The 20,602-nt window shown below is 38.3% G+C and overlaps 1 protein-coding gene across 1 annotated transcript; it reads left to right on the top strand.

Annotated features, from left to right (window-relative positions):
• The first annotated feature begins 14,103 nt into the window (after positions 1–14,103).
• LOC104246743 (U-box domain-containing protein 4) lies at positions 14,104–16,471 on the top strand. Its single transcript, XM_009802619.2, has 2 exons — positions 14,104–15,045; positions 15,284–16,471. Exons 1-2 carry the CDS (start codon positions 14,459–14,461, stop codon positions 16,197–16,199), a joined length of 1,503 nt encoding a protein of 500 aa, XP_009800921.2. The 5' UTR covers positions 14,104–14,458; the 3' UTR covers positions 16,200–16,471.
• Positions 16,472–20,602: the final 4,131 nt, after the last annotated feature.

Below are 20,602 nucleotides of genomic sequence, written 5' to 3' on the forward strand. Positions count from 1 at the left end.
CTTAAAAACTCTTCCGCTTCTTCTTCCGTCACAGCTCTCTTTATTGGTGTTGGATTATTTTTAGTTTTTCTTAACTCTTCGGGCGTAAAACATCTTCCCGAACGAGTCAAGCCTTGCACCTCACATACTTCTTCATTGACTTCTTTTCCCTTGTACATTACAGTCACCCGCTCATAGTTCCATGGAATAGCTTTGTTGTTGATCACTGGTAGCTGGGTTACATGTTTGATAATAAACCGATCTACACGGGCTCTTTCCACGACTACAATGGGTTTACTGGCAACCCCTGGTACTATCACTTTCAACCTTTCTTGCTTTGTGGCAAACTTGCTCGAAGACCCCTTCTCGTCTACCACAGATGGTTCATCACCATTTCTGTTCTGCTTAGATACCGGCTTCTCCTCTGTTAACTGCTTATCTGGCTTGGCTTCATGAGACTTGATCATCATGACAGTTTGTGACGGCTTCTTTGTATCCCCATCAGCTTGTATGATTTCTATCATATTGGCCTCCTGATGGGCTGGCATTGGATTTCTATTGATATTGGGAGCTTCGGGGGTTTGAACCTCGATTTTATTAGTATCAATCAGCTCTTGTATTGCATTTTTTAAATGCCAGCATTTCTCCGTATCATGGCCTGGTGTACCGGAGCAATACTCACAGCTAATGGTGTAGTCCAGATTCTTTGGAGGAGGATTGGGTAGCTTGGATTGTATTGGTCTTAGCATGTCCAGCTGTCTCAGCCTGTGGAACAGACTAGTGTAAGACTCTCCCAATGGAGTGTAGGTTTTCTTTTTCTGTTCCCTTTCTCCCCTGAATGCTGGCCTAGGCCTGAAACCTGGTCCGGGATAGGCTCGTGGGTAAGTACTTGGTATGGCAGGAGCACGCCAATTGGCGTGAACAGGTGGCTGATTGTATGCTTGAGCATGGTTAATGGAAAAATGAGGCTCCGAAGGGTGATAGTAGTGTTGGGATGAATTGTGGTGGTAAGTTGATTGGCGAGTTCGTTGTTAATTATAGTAAGGCGGTGAACCTCTGGGTCCCAACCAAATTCCCGAATCAACTACCGCTGCTTCCTCTCTCTTCTTTCTTCCGATTTCTCCTACCCTGCCTTGAATAGCTTGAGTAGCTGCCTTAATTGCTGAATAGCTCATAATTTTATTTGTCTTGAGGCCTTCTTCCACCATACCTCCCATCTTCACTACCTCGTTGAATGATTTCCCTACCGCTGAAACCAAATGGGCATAGTAAGTTGGTTCCAAGGCTTGGAGGAAGTAGTCTACCATTTCACTCTCCTTCATAGGAGGATCCACTCTTGCTGCCTGTTCTCTCCACCGGAAGCCATACTCTCTGAAACTTTCATTGTGTTTCTTCTCAAATTTTGTCAAAGATAGTCGATCTGGGATGATTTCCAGATTGTATTGGAAATGGTATGTGAATGCCTGTGCCAGGTCATCCCAGGTGTACCATCTCCCATGGTCCTGGCGTGTATACCACTCCAAAGCTGATCCGCTTAGACTTTGACTGAAGTAAGCCATCAATAATTCATCCTTTCCCCCAGCTCCTCGCATCTTGCTACAGAAACCCCTTAAGTGGGCTACTGGGTCGCCGTGCCCATCGTATAGGTCAAATTTAGGCATCTTGAAACCAACTGGTAATTGTACATTTGGGAACAAGCACAAATCCTTGTAAGCTACACTGACTTGCCCACCTAATCCCTGCATGTCTCGGAATGATTGTTCTAGACTTTTGACCTTCCTGAACATTTCTTCTTGTTCAGCATTTTTGGCTGGCTTGTCAATTTCGGTTGGGAGGTCAAAACGAGGAGTAGTTGAATGGATTTCGAAGGCTTTGAGGGGGCTCCGGGGGTAATATTGGTTGTCCTGGGCCTGGAATGTAGGCTCACTAGGAGATTTGTGGAGTGTAGCTGTGGGAGGTGCCACAAAGACAGGAGTTATAGGTGGAGGAAAGTATGGAACTAGTTTAGGAGGGGGAGACTGCGGTGTCTGAGAGGTGGTGCCTCAGTAGTGTTGGTAAATGGGGAAATTTGGGGATAATTCAGTGGTAAGATTATCCTGAGTTTGGGCCATTGATGAAGCAGGGTTAGTTGGGTAAGATGGGGGTAACTGCCCTGTAGACCAGGCCTGGTACATTTCAGCCATTTGCTGCTTGAGTTTAAACATCTCTTCTTTCATTTTCCCGACATCCATCTCCTCTAGCTCAATACCTGTGTCAACATCTGGGATAGACATACTTTCGGGTATTGGTCCTTTTGATCTCGTGTGATAATGATAATATGCCAGTATACTCTTTAGAGAAACTAACTGCTTGAATTCTGGAAATGAACAAACTTGTTAGTTTTGAGAGTTTAACACATATATAATTACACGTTGAGATGCAATGCTCCTAGACAAATAACCCATTTCTATTATGCATTTGCTCGGCTGCTTGCGTCATCCCAGCTTTTCTTGGTCTTTTATTGTTGTTCACTCTTATTTTATTTTATTTTCTTATATATATTTTATTGTGGTGGTCGAATCTTATAGAGATTGCCTACGTATCATGCCCCCGCATGAATCAGACCTTGCGTAGTTCGGACATAAGGCAAACACTTTTATTCATTATACAAAGATGAACAAACATTACATTTGAAAACTTTATAAGAAAATGGTTTGAAACACACACACTTAAATCAAAATAAAAGATACAACTCTTAACATCTCACAACATGCCCCACTTTCCACTTTTGTTGTTAATTATTAGATTATCTGCTCAATGTGGGGCTTGACCTGGATGACCTCCCAGCGTACGATACATCCTTTCCAACTCCATTGCTAGATGACGGGCAAAAGTGGGTGCATGCTCTGTAAACCTTTCATAATCCATTTCTTGGCAGTTTACATAAATTTGAGAGGTGTAGACCGCCAGGTCGTGGATTTGTGCCCTGAAATCTTGGAGACGTTGGCCCTGGCTCTGCAATTGCTGCTGGCGAGTGGTGGCTATATCCCTGACACGGTCTTCATGATCTAGAGCTGACTCTAATAGAGCTCGGAGTCTGGCCTGCTCTAATCTTGCCTGCGCTCTTTCTTTGTCGATGTCCTCTTGTTGATGTTCTCGGTTGTATCTTCTTGCCTCTTCTAGTTGTGCACGAAGTTGGTCTTCTGAACGTATCCAATGGTCTTTTTCCTTCTTGAATTGTGCCATGTCTTCTTCGGATTGCCTTACTTGGCGTTCCTTATTAGATCTGGCTTCTTCGTTTAATTGTTGGATTCTTTCTTTTGCTTTGCTCAACGCCCTTTCGTTTGTAGCAAGAATGGAATCATAATCTTGCATTCTTTCAAAAAGATTGGCGATGGTTTTTTGATCCTTCCAACTCCTCATTGGTGTTTCAGAAGCCTTTTTCATTTTTTGAAATCGAGCATGAAGATTTTCATTCTCACAAGCTAGACTCTTCTTCTCGCCTTCGGCTTCTTGTGCTTGCAAATCTTTCTCCAGACTGAGGCTCCTCAGATTTTCCTTTAGGGCATGGATAGTTGCTTTGTACCCTTTTTCCTTTTCTCCCCAGATCAACCGCTCTTGGATTTTATCATTAAAGTTTTGAATATGGGGTCTTTTTGTTGGCCTTCTTAGCTCAGGTTCTGGTACATCATCCACGCGAGACCGTTTTTCAAACCACCTTGCATATCCAGGATTTATCTCACCCTTTGTAGTGTCTGGGACTTGAGTATCACTTTTCAAGTATCGACATCCATTCCACATCTGCTGAAGTAGAGCCTCGGGAATAGTGGCTTCTGGGTGTAATTCGATTACTTGCATACTCAAATCTTCATCATCAGGAACTACTTGATATCTCCCTAGTTGTCTTAGGACTCTTAGTGGCGCATATGGCTGGATGCTTCTCAATCCCAATAGTAGCAAATAACTATTTGAGGTTGACATGTGTATCACTTCCCTCATCGGGAGCCATCCCAAAGTCCACTCAATTTGATTTGCCGTTAAAGCCCTTAGATGAGATACCCATGCTTCTATCCCTTCTGGAGACTTATAATCTTTTATTCTTTCCTCATAACTCTCGATGCAATTATCATTGTTTGGCCCATACTGTATGATCTTGGGTTGTTGTTGGAGATGTTCAATCATCCACATTTGCAACAAAATTTTGCATCCTTCGAAGACTTTCGCTCCTGATTTACATAAAGTCAACGCCCAATAAATGTCTAAGAGAATGATGGGGACAAGGGTGTGATTTTCCTTGGTGGTGAGGACTTGCACAACTTTCGCGGTGCGAATATCAATTGTTCGCTCTTTGTTCGGGAAGACCATGATTCCTAGAAAAACCACCATGAAGGCAAAGCGACGGTGAATCTGCCAAGTGTCTTTGTTTTGCTTGTTAGTAAGGCCTTTCTCATGAATTTCAAATCCATCTGGCTTTCCGAACCTTGAATATAAGAAGTTGAAAGAACAACATCCGTTGATGACATTGCTTTTCCTGATTTGATTACTGATGTTCAGAAGACCGAAGAATCGATGTACCGAGGGAGCCTTTGTGAATATCAGGTTTTGATTTCTTAGACTTCCGTCAAAACCAGCATATCCAGCTATCTCCTCTAATGTAGGAGTAAGCTCGAAATCAGAGAAACGAAAGACATTGTGAACAGGGTCCCAAAAAGTTACTAACGCCGCAATCAGATCATCACGGGGTTTAACTTTCATAATATCCGTGAGATTTCCCAAATGCTTGACGACCCATTTTTGACCATCTTCGCCTAATTCATACCACCACATTTGAAGCTGAAATAGAAACTCGTTTGTATTCGTGGATGGGGGGTTTTGTGTGGTGCTCATTTTGTATCTGAAATTTAATTTAATAAAGTCAAAACTCATTTTGAAAACATACACTAAAAAAAATCATTTTCAATTTTTTTTTATTAAACACCTTTTTTTCAAGATTTAAAACTATTTTTTTTTTTGGAATTTCTTAAAACAACCCATTTTATTCATCGGTTCTCACAATGATTTCAATTAAGCTGGTCAACAAGCATGTTCGAGGCAAATGAATGCACAGGTAGCAAGTAGGATGCATCAGGATGGTCCTTTTATTTCGGGTTCCTTGCCTTACATACTCAGTACTTTATTCGTACTGACGTCCTTTTATTTGTGGACGCTGCATGTCGTGCTGCAGGTCCTGATAGACAGACAGGTGCAGCTCCCCCACCACAGTAGACTGTCCAGTTCAGCGGTGATTGGCGAGATCCCTTCTCCGGACTTGCCTTGGTCTTGGTATGCAATTTTTGTTATAGACATTATGGGTATGTCGGGGCCCTGTTCCGGCTATGTTGCAACACTTATGTTCTTTTAGAGGCTCATAGACAGGTGTCGGCTCATGTATAGTTTGGTATGCCTTGTCGGCTAGTTTTTGTTGTATAGTCTTTCATAGTAGCGTGGTAGCTCATACCTTATATGTAGTTTCTTGATTGTCTGGTCATCCCCTACTATGTATGTTCATGCCATCATATTTCATTTCTGGTTGTCCATGATCTAGGTCTACCATTTATATTGATCTCGTCAGCCCTAAAAGATAATAATGAAGGTTAGATGAAATGTACGTTAGTGCTCGGCAAGTGTGGTCGGGTGCTAGTCATGGCCCTTCAGTTTGGGTCGTGACACTAATGCCCATTTTTCCTGTATTTATGCAAGCAGCCCCATTAGTGTTTAGCTTATAAAAATCTATGTCTGGTGATTGCCACTTCAGGTATAAGGTCCTAGTGTTTGTGGCAGGTTTATGTGAAGCAGCAACATGATGATATTCAATAGCTTTAGCAATTGTTTGGTTGACATTAATATGATTCTTCTTCTTCTCGAAAATATTAGAGTTTCTGGTGTGCCAAATGGCCCATAGGCAGAAAGGCAGTAGTTGTTTCCAACTGACGCAAGCTTTGAAATCAACATTTTGAAGCTTATGCCATGTGTCTTCACAATAACCATTGAAAAAGGGTGGTAAATTAAGGGTTAGCTATGGTTGCACGGGTACAGCACATGTTGCCAGAATTCTTTAGCATTTATGCATTCAAAAAAGATACTCCTATGATTTATGTCTTCTACTCCAGCAGTTAGGATTTATTCTCAGGCCTATGTGGTATAAGTGGTTCCCTATAGGCAGTGTGTTCTACTGCATGAGCCAAATACTCGACCTTATTAGGGGTTCATAGTTTCCAAATCCAACTGAAGTGATCTTCTTGAGTAGTGTCATGGTGCATGTGTACATCTATGAAAGAGTAGGCAGATTTAGCACTAAACAACTCATTAGAGCTAAGGTTCCGGATGTGCTTGTCCTCAACTGTGGTAGAGTTAGAGATGAAGGTATTTTGGATTATGATGCTGATGACATGAGGGATTGGTAGTGGATGGAGGTGAAATCCCAAATCCCATTGGAGTATATTGCATTTATCTTGTTGTTCATGTCATTCTGATGCCACAGACCTTTAAGGATTGTATCTAATGGTTGCATGCTGGGAAACCATGTGTCAGTAAGAAATCTAACCATATCCTCATTGTGAACAACTCATCTAAAGCCTTTTATGCATATCTTCCAGCCCTCTAGGATACACTGCCATGTTCTTGTTTAGCCTTAACCTTATTGCCTATTCCACTACAGTTCTTTCCCTTGAGCACCCTAGCCCAGATGGAGTTTGTGTTATTATAGAGTCTCCAAGCTAGGCTGGTATGGCAAGTGTTGTATTTTAGTTGTGCCTGCTGAAGGCCTAAGCCTCCCCTATTCTTTAGCTTGGTGACAGTGGCCCACTTAACCATGTGGAGTTTCCTTTTCATAGGAGTAGTTCCCCAAATAAAGTTTCTTTGGATTTCTTTGAATTTTGTCAATTTGGTTGGTAATATGGGAAGGCAATTGGATGTATTCCATCACATCGCTGGGGATACTACTTAGGCATGATTTGGCTAGTGTGGTGCCCCACCATGTTAAGGAACTTGGTTTTCTAACATGCCATCCTAAAGTTGAGGCTATCAAGTATGAATTGAAAGACAGTATTGGTAGGCCTTTTATGGAAGATGGGGAACTCTAGGTATTTATCAAAGTTTCCGTCACCTACGGAACAACTAACCAGCCGACCACTCACACCTGCAAAACAATTTCCTCTTCTGCGACATCGCAGGTGCAAGCTCCTCTTCGCTCATGCGCAAGACTCCGCTTCTGCGCCTAATGATTTCGCTTCTGCACACACGCATGTACGCCTCTTCCTCCGCATCTGCGATGATTCCCCATCCAAGCCTGTTTGCACGTCTGCCACCAATTGCCCGCATCTGCGGACTCGCAGCTGCGTCCATTTTTCCGCAGATGCAGAAATACCAGAACCAACACTTCTTCAGCAATGTGACACACAACAAAATGATCCAAACCTCGTCTGAAACTCATTCGAGCCACTCGAGACCCCGTCCAAATATACCAAAAAGTCTCATAATATAACACGGACATACTCGAGGCCTCAAATCATGCATAACAACATCGAAATAATGAATCACACCCCAAATCGTACTTAATGAACTTTTGAACTTTCAACTTCTAAAACTGGTGCCGAAACATATTAAATAAATACGGAATGAACTCAAATTTTGTACACACACCCCAAATGATATAACGAAGCTACTCCAATTCTCGGAACCACAATACAAATCTAATATCATCAAAGTCAACTCCCGGTCAAACTTATGAACTTTCCAAACCTTCGAATTTCCAACTTGCACCAATTAGTGCTGAAACCTTCTAGAAACATCCAAATGCAAATCCAGATATACGCCTGAGTCCAAAATCACCATCCAGACCTAACAGAATCATCAAACCTCCAATATGAGGTCAACTACTAAAAAGTCAAACTTGGTCAACTCTCCAACTTAAAGCTTCAATTATGAAATTCAATCTTCCAAATCGATTTCGAATAACCTGAAAACCAAAACCGACGATTTACATAAGTCATATACATCATACGGAGATACTCGTGCCCTCAAACTACCGAGGAAAATGCAAATACTCAAAATGACAGGTCGGGTCATTACACATTTTTTTCTTCATATACAGTATTTCAAACTTATTTACCAAAATCGTCTTAGATTTGTAATTTACCCTTTATAACTATTTTGTACAATTCATATACAATTCCTTTAAGGAGTCTCTTTCCAGTTGTATTTCCTTCTCTAAAGCGTGATTCACACAACAATTACAAAAATAAAATGTCTCAGAAAAGAAAAAATTGATCGAGGCATTACAACTTTTGTCATCCCAAAGTTTCAACAAGATATTGACAATGTTATCAGTCTGTTCCGCCATTTTCCATCCCAGAGATAATTGGTTTATTGGTTGCTAAACAGTCGTCATATGTTATTGTAAAAATTGAATCTTTTTAAAGCTATTTTACATGGCATACTCTTAACCCATATCAGCTCAGACAATGGAAATCCTCTTTATTCCCTCTTTTATCAAGTTTCTTTTTCGGTCAATGATTCCTCAATTCTAGCATCTCGACAAAGAAAAAGAAAAGAAAAAAAAGCATTAAAAAGAATAGTTGGGGAAATATTGATAAGAAATTGAGGGTAATTCCCTAGAATTTCGTGATTAACCACTTCAAAAGCACCCAATCATTGTAATTGAATCCAAATTTTTTAAATTTGAGTCATTGTTTAAAGATGCTATAGGGCGGCAAAGCAATTTGCAAAATTGAGTCCTTGATTTTTTAGTTCAAACAAACATGAATCAATACACATGAGCCGATTTGGAATTAATTCTCTATTTTTTTCCTTTACCAAATCGAGTAAGAAAAAAATGTATGGTACAACAACATACAAATAAAAAATAAATTTCATACAAATATGATACATCTACAACAACATACAAACTAAAAATAAATTCCATACAACTAATTATACAGTATACAACTTATTTACAACTTTCATACATCTTTCTTACCAGTTAAATCTAGTTACAACATCGTACAACTTATATATAATTTTCATACAAATTTTATACAATATGTCTTTTGTACGCATTTTGTATATACTTTGTATATATTTTGTATGTAGCGTGTTCTTCTTCCTCTCTGAAATTTCAATTAAAATTCCTCTCTCGTTATAGTTTTGATGCATATCAACAACTTATATGTAAAAAGATAGTATTTATAACTTAAATACAAATTTCATATAACGATTCATACACTGTACAACTGATTTTTAACTTTTATATAACATTTAAATTAAAAAAATATGAAACTACAAATAGAGTGCAAAATAAATTAGCCACTAGGCAGCCAACCTAATGGTATATTTGCTAAAAAAAAATACAACTTAAAAATAATTTATATACAACTATAATACAATTTTAACACAATGTATATGTATACAGTATCCCATGTCTTCGCCTTCTTCTTTTTCTTCTTCTTTCAATCTGAAATCCAGCAAAGATCAACTCTAATCTTTGTCAAACACCTTCAAAATTGAGATATAAACTCCAAAAAATATTACCAATCGTTTGAAACAACATCCAATCCAAACAAATAGTATATTTTGAAATCCAAATTCGAATTCAAAGTTTCGAAACTTTTTAATTGTTGTCAATGGTGGAGAGTCAAATATCTTCAAAATTTATTGATTGATAATTTTAATTGAAACACCAATTATGTAACATGAAAGGAAATTGCTAAGTTAAAACTCTATATTAAAAAAAAAAGAAACTTATTGATGAATTTCTGAAAAGAAAAAGAGGATAAAAAGCCGAGAAAAATGAAGGAAAAAAATTTGAAGAAAGAACAGCGAAGGAGAGAAAGAGAGAGAGAGAGACGGAGAGAGAGAGACGGAGAGAGAGAAAGTGCAGGGATAGGAAAATAACTGATTCCTTATTGAATCCCTAACATAAAAGGATAATTATTAATATGCCACATAATTAAGTTAAAACTTGATTAGATAGTAAATAAATTCCATATATAATATAGGATTTGGCCCAACTCCTGTACAATATCTCTCCATTTTCATAAGTGCATGTCTAATTTAATGACATCTGTCATCCTTCATATCTAAGGGCCAAAGTTTATTTGGACTAAACCATGACTAAACTACATTCTCTTACTGGGTTAGTATCAAAATTGGAAAGAGAAATCAACTATCCGAAAATCTTGCTGAGAATTTCATTTTGATTGGGAAAATATTTTCTTATCAAAGGAAACGATTCTTTGGCGCCAGAAAACAAAAGATTAAACCATTTACAAACTACTACAACAACAACACAAAATTGCAAGGAGAAAAACGAAATCAATGGTTGAGCAAAATATTTTTTTGGGTAAAGAGCGACGGCAACAGAACAAGTTCTACTTCAGTCTTATACCTCTTATGATTTTTGTAGTGTTAAATTAAACCTCTTATGATTTTTGTAGTGTCAAATTGCCCATGTTAAAAATGTCTACGATGTATTTGTTAAAATGTCTCAACTGAACTTTTTGAGAATAAAGTAGGAAATTAATATTTAATAATGTGAGAAATTGTATTCCTTAAACACACATAGCAAGTTGAATAATTAAGATTAAAAGCTGTTTCACAAAATGCTGATCGAGAAGAACATATTCTTCCTAGTGGTACCGTATCCCACTATCCCCGTAAATAAAGGATTCTACATTTAAAGAAAGGCTAAATTATAGGAATATTTAGTTTTAACCATAGTTTAGGGATTGAGTTAATCTTGACCTTTGGATTTGAAAAATGACATATGTCATTAAATTAGACCTCCACTACTGAAATTGGAGAGATCCTATACAGGAAGGGAACCGGATCCTATATTATATAGGGAAATTTTTGGAAGAAATTCAAAAATAGCCATATTTACAACTGGTCGTTCAAAAATAGTCCAGTTTCAAAAGTACTCGAAATTTAGTCACATTTCATGTAAAAATAAATCTGAGTGAAAACACTATTCAAAACTCTGAAAATATGCTAGTATATCATACTGGAGTTCCAGCATAAGTATGCTTGAACTCCAACATATTATACTGGAGTTCCAGGATAAGTATGTTGGAACTCCATCATATTATGCTGGAGTTCCAGCAAGTATAATTGTCTAGTATAATATACTAGAGTTTGGAGCACCGGTGCTCCAGTCTCTAGTATATTATACTGGAGTCAACAAAGTATATCGGTCCAACATAATATGCTGGAGTTCATACACAGGTGCACCGAACTCCAATATATTATGCTGGACCGGTCTCTGTTGCAGCAAAATACTGGCTATTATTTACTGACTTCGTAAACACTGGCTATTTTTGAATGACCAATCCGAAAACTGGCTATACCGTGCTATTTTTACGAAAATTTCACATAAAAACAACTGCGCTCCCTACTTTTCAATTTTATAGCCCATATTTCAATTTACAACCAACTAGCCCAAAAATAATAGGCTAAGATTCAGCATCCAACTATAATAGGTTCTCAAAATTACAATTTATTTTTTAAAAAAGATTGCTCAAGCTTTTAAGTTAATTTTCGAATCAGTAACTGTGACTCAAATATTAGTTCAACAAACCAAATCCACTTGGGTGGTGAAAATTAGAATTTTAACAAGCTTAAATATGTGGGCTTAAATTCCGAATTTAATTTTATGAGAAATTTGGAGTGGGTGTTATTTAGACTTGTTAGAAATAATATAAGGAGGTTGTATATATAATTTGAAGTCATTTAATGAAGATTTGGACGAGTTTTGAACAAGAATTGTAACTGAAAATCGTGGAAGAAGTTCGTCTATAGATGCTTGTATAAAGGTGTATAAAAGTGTATAAGATGTGTTTATACACTCATATACACTATTATACAAGATTATACATAATTATACAAAAAATTAACTTCGTCTATTTCCTTGTGTCTTTTCTGAAATTTAACTCAAATCTTGCTCAAATCTACTCAAAATCACTTCAAATTTAAATTTTGAACTCCTTTTGATATTTTCAATCAATTAGAACAATACCCAATCCAAACAACTAACAAACTCAAAAAGTCATATTTTCGAAACCAAAGTTTGAATGGCCTTCAATGGTGGACTTTTGCTCTTTAATTTTTTTGCATTGCAACCAGGTGATATACGGAGAGAAGCGGTAATGGCGGATGGCCCTTGAAGCATTTGTAAAAGATGTGAGAAGAAGAGAGAGTGAAAGCAATGGTTGTGAGAACATAAATTTAACTCTATAGCTTTTAGAAGCAATAATTGTAAGAATACATATTTTGAATTTGCAAGAGCTCCTGTTTTCAAAATATGTACAATATGGGCTAGGTCGGGTAAAACTTAAAAATATGGACTATTTTTTGTTATGGTGTGAAATTATGTGTATTTTCTTGTAATTATTTCTATAACTAGTTAATTTGTCCGTAATTCGCGCGATCATAAAAAGGTAAACCTATGATGTGATCTTGTTGTAAATTTAGGTGAGATAGAGTCAACAAAATATTTCAAAGCTCTCCATATTACAAATTTCACGACTAATTTTTATTACATATGAAAAATAGAAAAATGATTATTCTCTAACATATGATTATTAACATCACTAATCCCAAGAGATAATATTTAAAATTGAAAAATATCAATTAACAGAAAGCCTCCCCACGCAAAAATATCAAGTTCTTGAACTTTGCTATAAAGCATTGACCACATCGTCCTCTACACTTGCATTTATCCCACAAATGTTTGGAATGATCAAAGCTTCTATATATGCACATACTTATACCTGCGATTACGTATCTTGTTAGTGTCATCCAAAATGATTATCTTATACCCACGTTTAGTTTAGACTATAGAGCTATCAATTACGTTAAAGTCTTGTCAAAGAAGGTTTTATTTATATCAAGAATTTAGTAAATCTGATAAATAATATAAATTTAACTGAATTAACGTATAAATTTATAATAACTAACAGAGGAAGTCCTCTCCTCAAAGCATCAACCTTGGTTTCTCCAGTTCTTGGTACAGTGATGAACTTCGTTGGAGATATGACTTTTGAATTGCAATATGAAAAAGAACACTTCAAAGTTCAATAGCAGTAGTTGAACAACAACCATGACTGCAAAACAATGATGAATAGAGAGGGAAACCATTGTTATTCCATGAGCAATGATTGTAGGCAATGCGATGAACAATCCTGTAGTTTGTGAATAAATTAATGAGTTTTGACAACAAATATTTTACAATAAACGAAAAGGACAGTTCTTAGTGTAAGAGTTTCCAACTGTTAGTTGTGATAAACATACCAAGAATAATTGCCATTAATAAAAGATTATCATGAGGAAGAATGGATATTGATTTGGCTATACTTGTAGATATTTCAATGTTCCACCTGAAACGATTGAAAACTATCTATTGAAAGAGAAAGAGTGAAAGTGCAAAACAGATGGCTTACTTTCAAGAAAATTAAACTGAATGGTTAAAAATGTACGGTGAAAAAGAAGTAAAAAAACCCAAAAATAATACAGTCATTTCAAGAATTCATTTTCATGTTATGGATTTTCAGATCTGTTAGAAACGCTTATGGATTTTCATGTTATGACCACTATCCAATTCCTCTCCATTTTCTTAATATGCTCTTTGCTTCTTCATACCCATTTCTTGGCAATTTTAAAGAAGGGGAAAACTGTAGCAAATGGGTAATAAATACCGGCAGGTGGGAGGAATTAAGAAAAGGCTAATTAAGTGAATTAAAGACGTGACTGTTTCCTTGTAACGGAAAAGAAGTGTCTGTTCAGTTTTTCTTAGTAGAACATTTAAAAAATGGAAAAATTTAAGGAAAATGCCAAAAAAACAACAAAAAAGATAAATAGTAATGCAGACGGTGCCACATCACCTATTCTCTCTCTCTATATAGGTAAAAATTCCTATACAGATTATCAAATGATTATCTATCTATTCATTGTAATATAATTTTGACACTATAACATAATTTGGTACCAAATGACTACCACGGTTTTGTCTCGTCCAAAAGTGCCAAGCAAAGTGCTAACTGCTAACTTTCCTCAACAATTTATGGCGAAGAAGATTTTTTAAATTTGGGAGACTGGGGTCGGTGGTGAACTGGGGTCTGGGAAATGGCTTGTTTTAGAGTTTAGACGGTGTACATTCTTCCCTTTTTTCCCACTACTTTCTCTTCCCTCCACACCATTATTATTACTTTCCTCCCTCCACACTGTCACTGTCACTGTCCCTGTCCCTCTTTCTTTTTTAATAATTCAATCATTTAATATAAATATAGTAGACTCCACTCCACAGCGCTGCACTCTCCACTCCTTGAGCACACCTAAGTAGTGCGTTAGCTATTCTGCTGCTGCTTTTAGAGTTTGTTTAGTTCGGAGAAAGTAAGAAACACGCGCCTCCGTGCTCCCTTCCCGAGGTAACAATCAACCGTCGTGTAATGCAGCATTGCTGAAAACTAGAATGGGCAAGTGTCATCGCGGAAATGACGTGGCATCGGTCGTCCTCGACCGTCCTTCTTCCACTCCTCCCGGACCTGATCACTTCAAGCTATGGTCTTCTTTTTCTCGCGCTTCTTTCCGCCGCATGATCCTCGACGCCTTCCGCTGCGGTGGCGGCGGACGTCACAAGCGTGCTTCCAGGTCTCCTTCCGACCAGCCACCGCCGGGACCGGGACCTGTCGATCCCGTCAACCTAAGATCTAAATGTGAACGCAACGAAAAACAGAAGAAACCTGCCGGATCCGACAGGTTGTCGGAGCTGTTGAGGCTGTCGGAGTCGTCAGAGAACGAAGAGGACGTCCGGCGAAAGGAGCAAATGTTGGAGGAGTTTAAGGGAGTAGTCAAACGCTTACAGAGTAGCCACGTCGACGCCGTTTTGGAAGGAGCCAAGGAGGTCCGGCGGTTTACTAAAGAGGACTCCGACGCCAGAACCACCCTTGCTTTGCTCGGAGCGATTCCACCGCTCATAGCATTGCTTGATTCAGAAGATTCCGTTTCTCAGATCGCCGCTCTCTATGCTCTGCTTAACCTTGGAATTGGCAATGATGCGTAAGTTTTATTGTTTTCATTGTGCTTGATTCAGTATACCGATTGCCTTATTCTAGTCGAGTTTAAGTTCTATGCTGACGGTGTTATTTGTAAGTAACTTGCTAACAAGTTAAAAAAATTTATGGTGTAAATTTTTTTGTTACACATTCGGTGCATATAGTTTAAATCCATTCTCTAGTATAGTAGGAGTACATAACAATGGTAGCTAATTTTTGCTATTTTTCGTTTTTAAATGTAGAAATAAAGCAGCTATCGTCAAGGCAGGGGCTGTCCACAAGATGCTCAAGCTAGTAGTAATTGAATTCCCAAACCCAGAGGTCGCTGAAGCTGTAGTTGCTAATTTTCTTGGATTGAGTGCGTTGGACTCCAATAAACCCATAATTGGTTCATCTGGAGCAATTGCATTTCTGGTGAAAACTCTGAAGAATGTGGAGAACACAAACAGTTGTCAGGCTAGACAAGACTCGTTGCGAGCGCTTTACAACCTTTCCATCTCGCCTTTGAACGTTATCACCATACTTGAGAGCGATCTCATACCTTATCTCATGAACAAATTGGGAGATATGGATGTAACAGAGAGAATTCTGTCCATTCTTTGCAATGTAGTATCAGTGGCAGAGGCCCGGAAGGCAATTAGTAGTGTACCCGATGTCTTCCCCATGTTGATTGATATTCTGAGTTGGACGGATGCACCAGGTTGCCAAGAGAAAGCATCATACATTTTGATGGTGATGGCTCACAAGTCATATGGAGATAGACAGACAATGATTGAGGCTGGAGTTGCTTCAGCCCTGCTCGAATTGACACTTTTAGGCAGCACATTAGCTCAAAAGCGGGCATCCAGAATTTTGGAATCCTTGAGGGTGGACAAAGGAAAGCAAGTTTCTGAAAACTATGGAGGTGGTGGTGTGGGCGCGACAATATCTGCCCCACAAGCTTCTACGGCATATTCTTCAAGTGTTCAATCGAAAGATCGGATGGATGATGATATGATGAGTGAAGAGAAAAAAGCAGTGAAGCAATTAGTTCAGCAGAGCTTGCAGAGTAACATGAAGAGGATAGTGAAGAGGGCTAACTTACCCCATGAATTTGTTCCTTCTGATCATTTGAAGTCCCTCACATCAAGCTCAACTTCTAAGAGCCTGCCATTTTGAAAGGATTCAGTATTTTGGTAGCTTGGTATTTTCTAGTTGAGGTATGGTTTTGTCTTCTCATGTGTCTGATGCAGTTGTAGTTTTGGAGAAATATATGGCAATATAGTCGTACTCAGTATAATGTAAAGTTTAGTATTAGTATATTTGTTACCTTCCTTCTTGCTTAATTTCGCGTTCATGGATATCTACTACTGTTAGAGAGTTTGCCCTTGATCTAGATTTAGTTATTGTAGACCTCCCATGCTAATAAAAAGAAGTGGCATTGTTTTTGACTCGGATTCATATACATTTGCTACATATGCAGTATCTGTTATGTTGCGGGAGAGGGTTTGCTAGACTATATTGCAATAATATCTCTTCTTGAATCTTGATTCTCTAGTCAACTTGATCTCTTATGCAACTTTGCTCGCAGAGGCGGAGCGGGATTTGAAGTTTATGTATTCTGAATTTGTCATTGAACCCATAGCTAATCTTAGTTATGGGGTTCACAATTAGATATTTATATATATTTAATGAAAATTTTAATATATAAATATAGGATTCTAGCCTCACCATGTAGCTAATGGTCTATCTCCGCCTTTGGACCGAGTTGAAAGAATTCTTTAGGAGATAAGATATGGGTTTTGGACAGAAGTACACCGCAATTTCATGAGAGTAGGATTTATATTTCGATTTGAAAATGGACCAAATCCTGTTTCCAAATTAAGAACTGGTTGGTGGTGTTCCTAATTATGTATGGTAGGAGGGAAGCTGCGTATTTCCTTATTTTTATGCGTTTGAGGGTAAAATTCTTAAATGCTATGCATTGGATGCGCCTGTACCGTGTACGACACCATCTCTGGGTGTAGGTGATAAACTTTAATTGAGGTGTCCGATCCAGGAAATCTGAGATCTACCAGTGTCCAGTTTGATTTCACTACGTAGCTAAAAACTGTCGGTGTCAATGAATGAGTCACTGACGTTTGAATTAGTTGTCTGTCCAAGACTTCAAAGCACTAATTCCTTGCTTCATTATCGCAAAACACTAGAGAGGTTACATTTCTCTATACAAGGCTGTTTGTTCGAAAGTCAATACTCAATAGTACAAATTACAGATCTTTGTCGTTTGGTTGATTTTGGAAAAGAAAAGGTGTTGTATAGCTGTCACCTTGCCAAAACTAATCTTCATTATTAGTTAAATGGACATAGAGATCTAGGATATTTAGTATAGTATTTATTTACACAACGACATAGCAAAATAATCATGAAATGACATCTCTTAAATTAGGGAAAAAGAATTAACTAAATAATTATTGGTCTTGAAAATTTACATGTACTATCTCGTAAGCAATAAAGGCTTGTTATCAAAATAGCAAATGCGCGGAAGTTTTCTTACTCTCTATATATGTGTCGTGATAATGCCATTGAGGGGATGTTTGGTGTAACGAAAATTATTTTTCAGGAAAATATTTTTTTACATATGTCATTTTTTGGTGTTTGATTATTAGAGAATGTCCAAAAGGAACATGACTTACCTCACTTAGGGGTGAAGGTCCTTGTAATCATTTTAACTCTAAATTTTATATTACTTGCTTCAACTAACATTTAGATGTTATTATTGTACTAGGCCAGCCAAAACAACACAAACAATGTGAAGACCTTTTGTAAAATTTATTTTTCTAAACAGATTAAGTATCAAATCTTTCATTTTTAAAATATCAAAAGAAATACGCGGAAACAAGTACGTAAATACATCAACACAGCCCAAATCTGGTGTCACTAGTCATGAGCCACTAAGTACAACCCAACACTGTCTAATTACTACAAAATAAGTCTGAAATACAAAGTACTAGGATAGGAAGGAGAAAGGCAGGGTTGCGAACGCCGTACAACTACCTTGCAATCTCCAGATAAGACTCTGAAGGTGTTGCAAGCTCTCACTCTGATGCTCGGGCACCTGGATCTGCACACAAGGTGCAGGGAGTAACGTGAGTACGCCAACTCAGTAAGTAACTATAGTAAATAAAGTTTGAGTGCAGTGACGAGCAATTAAAATCATATGCATACTTTATCAAGAATTTCAACAGAAATATCAAAGTTAAAATCTGCAGTTCAATAACTAAATACCTCGTAAAAACTCCAATTTTAATGAAAATCTTTTAAAGCGTTTATTCAACATTTTTCAATAGAGGCTCAGTATAAAAGAAGAGTGAAGACAAAAAATCTCATAAACAAGCCCCTCAGACAAAGTATCACTCATAAGTATAGCCTCTCGGGCAAGCCTCTCAGTCACTCGTGACTCAGCTCTCCTCAATCAGCACTTACACTCAGCACTCCGGCTCAATAGATATCCCATAATAATAACCAGTGCGGCGTGCCGCCCGATCCATAATATATAATTGACTACGCTCATTGGGGGTGTACAGACTCCGGAAGGGCTCCTATAGCCCGAGCGTCATATCGCTGCGGCGTGCAACCCAATCCAATATATAACTCGCTGCGGCATGCAACCCGATCCATATATATAAATATCGCTGTGGCGTGCAGCCCGATCCATGATATATGTATAATTCTCACCATTGGGTCCTCAACCTCTCTCAGTCATTAACCACACGGCCACTCGGGCATTTCAGTGAAAAATCAGGAAAACTCAGACCAAACAATTTTCATATATTAAGAAGTAGAGTAATGAAACCGGATTAAACAATAAACAGGTAAAACATGACCGAGGATATGCTTTCAAATCAAAACAGTATGAGGAAAGTAGTAAAATACCCCTAAAGGTCTAAATAGTTCGGCACAAAGACCCCAAACATGGCATTCAGCCCAAGTTAATAAATTCATTTCTAAAACACATGGATATCATATACAATATATCAACATATGCAACTATACAATCGCCACGGGACGGACCAAGTCACAATCCCTATGGTTGCACGCCCACACGCCTGTCACCTAACATGTGCGTCACCTCATTTATTAAAACAATACGAAATTTCGGGGTTTCATACCCTCAAGTCTAGATTTACAATCATTACTTACCTCAAACCGGATGAAATCCTACTCCGCGACGCCCTTGCCTCTCGACTCGGCCTCAACTCGCGTCGAATCTATCTAAAATCAGAATCATAACATCAATATATGCTAAGGGAACGAAGCCCATGCGAAAATAATCAAATTACATAAAATTTTTTTGAAATTGGTCAAACCCGTCCCCCGGGCTCATATCTCGGAATCCGATAAAAATTATATCAATAGAATCCTTATCCTCCTATGAGTTCATACATACCAAGAACATCAAAATTGGACCTCAAATGACCCCTCAAATCCTCAATTTTTTCTCTCCAATTTCAAGCCCTAATTTCCCAATTTTTCACCCTTAATCTTATAAATTTCATGCTTAAACAACTGAAAATCAACATAGAATCGAGTTTTAGGTTCAAGAAACCCACCTCAATGAAAACCCCCTTGATTCCCTCTTCAAAACCCTCTAAAAAGCTTCAACTCCGGGTAAAAATGGTGGAACACAACCCAAGTTTCGCGAAGGGGAACTTATATACTTTCTGATCCAGGGATTCTGCACCTACGGTCCTTTTCTCGCTCCTGCGGTCTAACCAACCGCATATGCGGTTTTCACTTATTTCTCTGGAACCACACTTGAGCCTCACTATCCGCACCCGCGGCCTTGCAAGTGCGTTCCACCTTCCGCATCTGCGACTTCTGGCCCTCTCGCTTATGGCCGCATTTGCGGCTGCTCAAGCACTTCTGCGATCTCGCCAATCCGCAGGTGCGGTTATGACAGGGGCAACAGCTGAAGCTGCTCACTTCCAAAATCATCCCGAGGCCCCTACGACCTCAACCAAAAATACGAACAAGTTACATAACACTATTCAAACTTATACCAATCTTCGGAACACTCAAAACAACATCGAATCATCAAAACACCCTTGGATTCAAGCCTAAGGTTTCCAAAACTTCCGAAATCCGCAAACGACCAAAAAACCTATCAAATCACCTCCGAATGACCTGAAAATTTGCACACACGTCACAAATGACACAACGAGCCTACTCCAATTTTCGAAATTCCATCCCGACCCCGATATCAAGATTTTCAATACCAACCGAAAAACGCCGAAATTTCAATTTCGCCAATTCAAACCTACATCTACCACGTACTTCCAAATTATATTCCGATCACGCTCCTAAATCTCAAATCACCTAACGAAGCTATCCAAATCATAAAAAACAAATTCCAAGATCGTTTGCCCACAAGTCAACTTTCAGTTGACTTTTCCAACTAAATGGCCAACTTAAGAGACTAAGTGTCTCATAATACTCCAAAACTACTCCAAACCCGAACCAACCAACACGATACAATGAAATGTAGCGGAACAACACATCAGAAAGCAGAAATGGGGAAAACG

The sequence above is a fragment of the Nicotiana sylvestris genome, chromosome 8 (assembly GCF_000393655.2).
Source record: "Nicotiana sylvestris chromosome 8, ASM39365v2, whole genome shotgun sequence".
In the NCBI taxonomy this organism is placed as follows: domain Eukaryota; kingdom Viridiplantae; phylum Streptophyta; class Magnoliopsida; order Solanales; family Solanaceae; genus Nicotiana; species Nicotiana sylvestris.

What these genes read in the sequence shown, in the direction of transcription:
- LOC104246743 (XM_009802619.2), top strand. Translation starts at nt 14,459, where the DNA reads ATGGGCAAGTGTCATCGCGGAAATGACGTGGCATCGGTCGTCCTCGAC. An exon ending in CTTGGAATTGGCAATGATGC is followed by an intron (nt 15,046 to 15,283) that starts GTAAGTTTTATT and finishes TTTTAAATGTAG; the next exon opens with AAATAAAGCAGCTATCGTCA.